We start from the raw sequence: 6,607 nt of genomic DNA, 5'->3' as shown, positions 1-6,607 counted from the left end.
ATCCCTACCTTCAGGGGTTGAAAGAGAACTTGGTTTTGTTCACTGCTCTAGCAGTACTCTTAATTCTGATTAGGCAATGTTACAAGAAAACATCAAGGGCAGGTGTTTTGGTTACCAAAAATCAAACTCATTTTTAGGATATGGCCACATAGTTGGTGGCAAGGAAATCCGAGTCAGAGTCATTGCAAACATAACTAAATTTAATCTGTTGGCCAGAGTCTGTCTCCTCAGCAACTGGGGCAACAGCAACTCAGGAGTGTTTGTCAGTAAAACCACAAGACTCTGCACACACACAAACATGCATGAAGCTGGGTGGTTTGACCCAGCAATGTGGTCCCATCTGCTACTTTCATTTTTTAGAATTTTTTTCTTTCCATATTGATAGGACAAAGATAAAAATTGAAAAGGGGAGGGAGAAAGTATGTGTGTGTGTGTGTGTGTGTGTGTGTGTGAGAGAGAGAGAGAGAGAGAGAGAGGAGAGAGAGACCGAGAAACTGAGACCTGGTTTACTGCTAATGAAACATCCTCCTTGCAGATGGGGGCCAGGAGCTCAAACCCTTGGCCTTGCACATGGTAATGTGCTTAAGCAGGTGCACCACTGCCTGGACTCTCAGATTTATTAGTTATGAGATAAGAGATTTTGAGAGAATGAGGAGGAAGGAGAGGGAGACACCAGTTTACTACTCAACTCTGGCATAAGGTAGCATCAGGGATTGAACCTGAGGCCGTAGGGCTTCAGGCATGCAAGTACTAAGTTCTGACAGGCTGAGCTATCCCCTCAGATGCAGCCTTGAGTTTTCATTTCAAATTTTTCTCTCCTTTCTATAGAGCCACCAAAGTTGGTGGCAGCACAAGAGAGCTGGAACCAGCTGAAGGTCAGCTTTTATAAATATTTCGGTATTATTTATATTTTCCAAGGTAGTTGCTTCATCTGTCCATTATCATGGCTAAGTCTACATTTCCCCCAAGGGATTAAACATCTCCAGATGTGTGTTTTTTACTGGTGGGTGTATCATTACCATGTGTGAATTTATAAACTTTCAACAATGCTGGAGATTTCAGAAATAGTGCAATGCTAGTCTGAGGTGTTTCTGAAGTTTTCTTGGGTGTACTACAATATATGGTTTGTAATTGCATGTAGTCATGGGATAGTGTTTTCTTAAAGATTCGTTTTATTTCATGGAGAAAGAGATAGGTTCATATGAAAGGGAGAGTATAAACAGAGAGAAGTCAGCACAGCACTCCAGCACATGTGCCAAGGATTTAACCAGGAACCTCAGGTCTGAAAGTCCTGCGCTCCACTAGCAGAGTGACTTCCCTAACCACAGGAGTGGTGTTTTAACTAATGAGACTTTCACTTAAATGGCATATATAGTTCGCTCTTGAATAACACATATTTGAACTGTGCTGGTTAACTTATATGCAGATTGCTTTCAATAAGCATGCTGGCTCTCTATCTCCATGGGTTCTGCATTCAGGAATTAACCAACAGCAGTTCTCAATTGGTTGAATCTGAGGCTACTGAACCCACGGATACTGAGGATCCTAAGAATAAGGAACTTGGGGATGGGGAAACAGCATAACAGTTATGCAAAAGGCTCTCATGCCTAAAGCTGTGAGGTCCCAGGTTCAATCCCCAGCACCACCATAAACTGAGCAGTGCTCTCTCTGGTCTTTCTCTGTGTGTGTCTTTCTCTATCTCTCTCATTAAATAAAACAAAAATACTTAAAAACATAAGGAACTTGACTTTGGTATCCTTGGGGTTCCTGAAACTAATCCACTGTCTGGGGCAACTGGTGATTTGGGGACAGAAAAAAGTCATAAACATGCAGCTAGGAAGGTAGTTCAAGGGCAAAGTACAGGATTTGCATGTGTGTGGTTCCAGGTCCAGTTCCTAACACCACATAAGCCAAGGAGTGTTCTGGTTCTCATTCTCTTTCATTAATTAAGTAAATACATTTTTTAAAAGTTATACATGGATTTTTGACAGCTGGGAAGTAGTTGATTCCACTCACTCTAGTGGTGGTCAAGAGTGAACCGTGTATTTTAACCTTCAATTTGCCCTAGAGAATATTTATCAGACAACTCCTATGTCCTAGAAACTAGAGATGATGCTTGAAAGATGGTTCCTTCCCTTGAAGTGAAAAATACAGCAGATACTAACACACACCTAACACAACATAAGGAACTAAATTAGTGGTACAGGCAATAGGTTTGGTTACACATCAAAGAAGGAACAGATGGTATGGATCAAACAGTTGAGAACTCTAAAGAAAAGCTCAGAAGAGGAGCCTCAGGGGTCAGAGGCAGCTTCACAGGCTTGTTTTAGAGGGATAGGAAAGCTTTGTACAGGTAGAGCAGTAAGTGGAAGTGTTCAGTCAGAGCAAAGGTGGAGGCTAGGCTGAGCATTGTGACATAGAAAGCTTGCTGCTGGGGAGGGGGGTAGATAAGGAAGGAGAGAGAAAACAGGCTATGACAGCTTTGTAAAATGAGGCCAAAGCATCAGATCTCTCTCTATTGACAGAAGGTTTGGTCCAGGAGAGAGTGAATGGATGAAAGCAACATCTTAGACTGATTCATCCTATGTGGGTGGACCAGGTGGACTGGAGGGGCAAAGGGAAGTTGGGGGGGTGAGGGAGGAAGGTCAGTCCTATGAAGGTCAATTTCAGGGCCTCTGTCCCTCCAGAGACAAAAGGATTCTCTTCCCCTTTCTCTCCATCCCACTTGAGCACCCTGCGTCCAGCTGCCTGGTCTAACACTGGTAGATGCCGCCTGACTGCTTTATGCAAAGGGGCTGGCTGCTTTAACCTCCTACTCACAGGACCAAGGAGACATTCAGTTTAGGTCATTTCAGGGCCTGCAGGAGGGCTCTACAGCTCCAAATTATGTCTCACTACTGAACTAAATGTAGAAGCCATTTCTCCTTTGGACTAGAAACCCAAGCTGAGGGGGGCTCCTGATAACCACAGAGCTGACCTCTCTCCCTCAGTCCTGACATCTGTAAGGAGGTCAAAGCACTTAGCCTCTTTGCACAGGACAGTCAGGTGACACCTGCTGGTGCTTGGCAAGGCAGCTGGAAGCAAAGTGCTCAAATGGAATGGAGAGAAGAAGAAGACAGTGATCTATGGAGAGAGAAGAAACCTGGAATCTATTTTCTTGTTTTACCTAGATGTTATTCTTAGAATTAGGTGTTTTTTTTGGGGGGGGGAGGGTAGAAATTCTGACCTCAGGGTCAGACTCTGGGAACCAAGGAAAGAATTGTCCCTACCAAGGCTGAATTGTAACTGATGGGGGAGAGAGAATCTGCTATTGCTGGGAGTCTTCCTGGTTTCTTAGCAACAAGAGCAGGGAACCATCTGGGAGTCAATGGAAAAGGGTCCCTGAACAGGTTTACAGTCACAGTACTTGCCAATTTTTGCTTAAAATTCAGAGGCCTTGGAGACATAAAGCATAAGATTACACTTGTTGACTAGCTGCATTATAGGAAGAGGGTATATGCACTGCATCACTATATTAGAGGTTTCTCCTAAGTTATCTGGGGGGTGGGAAAAATAGCATCTTGCATGCTAAACACTTCACTCACGTTGGTGTATGTTGTTAACTCAAGGGTTACTTAATAAATTAAATCTCCCCCTATTAAAAGTAAATAATGCAGTGAAAAATATTTCCCTGATTTGTTTACAGCAGAAAGTTCAAATCTGATAAGAGCTCCAGAAATAAAATGAGCAGGAGGCAGCAGTGAGGAGAGCCCTTGACTGTCCTTGGGAAAGGAGACCAGTTACTTTTCTCTCTACCTTAACTGCTAAAAGGTGTACCAAGGGAGGCTGGGCACATATTACCAAGCGTGAGGATTGGGGTTCAGGCCACCGGTCCCCACATGCAAGGGGGGGGGGGCTGCTTTGCATGAGTGGTGAAGCAGATCTGCAGATGTCTTTCTTTTTAAAAATTATTTATTTATTCCCTTTTGTTGCCCTTGTTGTTTTATTGTTGTAGTTATTATTGTTGTCATTGTTGGATAGGACAGAGAGAAATGGAGAGAGGAGGGGAAGACAGAGGGGGAGAGAGAGACACCTGCAGACCCCCTTCACCGCCTGTGAAGCGACTCCTCTGCAGATGGGGAGCTGGGGCTTGAACCGGGTTCCTTATGACGGTCCTTGCGCTTTGAGCCACCTTTGCTTAACCAGCTGCGCTACCACCCGACTCCTTCTTTCTCTCTCTCTCTTTCTATCTCCCTGTCTTTTCTCAATTTTTCTCTGTCCTATCTAATAAAATCAGGGGGGGGGAAAGACCTCTAGGAGTGCTGGATTTACAGGGATAACCCTAGTGGCAAAATAATAATAATAATGTTAATAATAATAAGTGTACCATGAAACAGCCTCTCACCATAGCCATAACCAAACTTTTATACCATGAAGCAGCATTAAAGTCAGTCATGCTGAAAAGTGACCAAGCCCCAGGTCTTCCTGGTGGCCTTGCTGACTCCCCTCTTCTCACATTGAACTTCTACCATGATTCTGAAGCGGGGTCTCATGAGCTCACCCAGACTTTCTTAACCAGCATGTGAAGCAATCTGGTAAGCTGGTCCTAGCCTACCTGTGCCGTCCTAGCTGGTTCCTCTTCCCCCCACATTCCATACCTCTGCTCCCTTCTCCACAATCACCACTTCTGCCTTGGCCACGGAGATCATATATGTTTACACCTCAGTCATGTTCTCCCTAGACCTGGAGAAACGTGTGTGCATGTGTGTGCGTGTGTGCGCGTGTGCGTGTCTGTGTCACAGAGGTCACCTTCTGAAAACCTCCCTTCCTAATCTAAGGATTGGGGCAGGTGCTTGTACCTATGGACACTATCACAGCATCTATATTTGTCAGGTCTGCACTGGACTGAGTTTCTTGAGGCCTGGGGTCACTTAGTTAATACCATCACCAATACTGTTCACCATTGTCCACAATGGTAAATAGAAACAGGAAGAAAAGATGGAAGACGGGAAAAGCTATAGATGGGGACATGTCCATGGGAGTCAGTCTGCTGTCAGACACTCTGGGGCTCTCCCAAATGCAACCTGACACCAGCTGCAGAGACCAGGAAGCTGTCATGACTAGTGTCCCTGCAAGTTAGGTGTCATCTGGTGGGAAAGGGGAGTGGGGGAGCCACATTAAGCATGTCTTCTGGGTATTCCAGCAGAACTCTTAGGTGACAACCACCCAGAGTCCACCAAGCTTGTTGGTTTTACAACCTCAGTACATTTCTTAAATTCTCCCTTGACTTTTATTTTTCCCTAAGGACCCCATTTCCTTCTAGTCTTAAAGTCCTTTGCTGGTTCTGCAATCATACATGGAAGGGTTCCTGCCTTCTTCCTCCTACTCTATGTTTAGAGGGGGCAAAGGTGGGGGTGGGGGGCAGGTCCCAGCCTCAATCCTCAGTATCACCATAAGCCAGAGCTGAGTGTCTGGGAAGATAGCATAATGGTTATACAAAAGGCCTGAGGTTACAAAGTCCCAGTTGCAATCCCCAATGCCACAAGCAGAGTGTTTTTAATTGCATATATACGATGCCGTACTATTTTACACTGCACACACACACACACACACACACACACACACACACACACACACACACATATATATGTATATATATATATAATATGCGGAGATGTCTCCCAAGTCTTCCTGCTCAAAAGCATCTTCTCAACAACTGAGCCGTGGGTGCCGTTCCACTGTGTCCCCGCACTCACGGTGCCCTGCGCCTGCTCCCGGAGGGCTCCCACCGGGCGCATCACAACCCCAGGCCCGGGGCCGGTGCCCGCTGCCCTCGCTCCCTGGAGGCTCTGTCCTGTCCACTATCCTGGGACTCGGGGGACGCCTTGGGCAGCGGCCTTCACTTCCACTCCAGTGTCACCTCCATTCTCGAGGCTCCCAGCCAAGGCTGGCCCTCGCGGGGGCGCGGGCGGGCGTCTCCCAAATCCCAGGCAGTCAAAGCCAACCTTTCATGTTCTCTGTGGTCTCCAACAGTCTGTTTGCGGCGGGTATTCTGAGCCGGGAATCCTTCTTTAGGGACTTCATGGTGCCGCTTGAGCTGTGAGGAGCAAGGCCTTACGCCGCCGGGACGCCGGATGAACTAGGCCTGGCGACACCCCGCGCCCCCACTCGCCCGCCCGGCAGCGCTCGCTGACGCGTCCTTAGTAACCAGCGGCCGGCGCCGGCACGCACCCACCTAACACCTTGGTTGGAGACAGCTTGGCAGCCACTTTCTTCATCAGGCCGCGCCCCCGCAGCTGGTCGCCGACGGTTCCTCCAGAACTGACCCCGAGAACGCCCCGGGATCGGACGGTGACTGCACCGGCGGTGCGGGGGGGGGGGGGTCGGTCCGTGACGTCACGGAGGTGCCGGGGGGTCGGACCGTGACGTCACTGGAGGCGCCCGCGCGGGCGGGGTTGGCGGCACCTCCCGAACTTCCCCGGTGCTGGGGCGCGAGGCTTCCGGTCCTTCAGCCCTCTCTCTGGAGACCCTGACTCACCAAGGTGCCGCCAACCCCGGTTGGCAATTGAAATGTTGGCAAATCTGATGTGGACCTCTAGGACAAAGCTTGTTCCTGAGAGGTGCTCAG

General features: G+C 47.8%; 1 protein-coding gene across 6 annotated transcripts in view; it reads right to left on the bottom strand.

Annotated features, from left to right (window-relative positions):
- Positions 1 to 6,400, bottom strand: part of MYCBPAP (MYCBP associated protein) — a 28,947-nt gene extending 22,547 nt beyond the window's left edge. For 2 of the 6 annotated variants that reach the window (XM_060203713.1, XM_060203717.1), the window contains exon 1: positions 6,215 to 6,400. In XM_060203713.1, the coding sequence (XP_060059696.1) occupies positions 6,215 to 6,257 (43 nt within the window). In that variant the 5' untranslated portion in view covers positions 6,258 to 6,400. Of the gene's footprint in view, positions 1 to 5,984 lie in introns of all 6 variants that reach the window. The other 4 variants (XM_060203712.1, XM_060203714.1, XM_060203716.1 and 1 more) reach the window with 3 other exon arrangements.
- Between the last annotated feature and the right edge of the window lie 207 nt (positions 6,401 to 6,607).

This window comes from Erinaceus europaeus, chromosome 12 (genome assembly GCF_950295315.1).
Source record: "Erinaceus europaeus chromosome 12, mEriEur2.1, whole genome shotgun sequence".
In the NCBI taxonomy this organism is placed as follows: Eukaryota; Metazoa; Chordata; class Mammalia; order Eulipotyphla; family Erinaceidae; genus Erinaceus; species Erinaceus europaeus.
The sequence above is the reverse complement of the archived record's forward strand: the minus strand, read 5'-3'. Positions and strand labels throughout refer to the sequence as shown.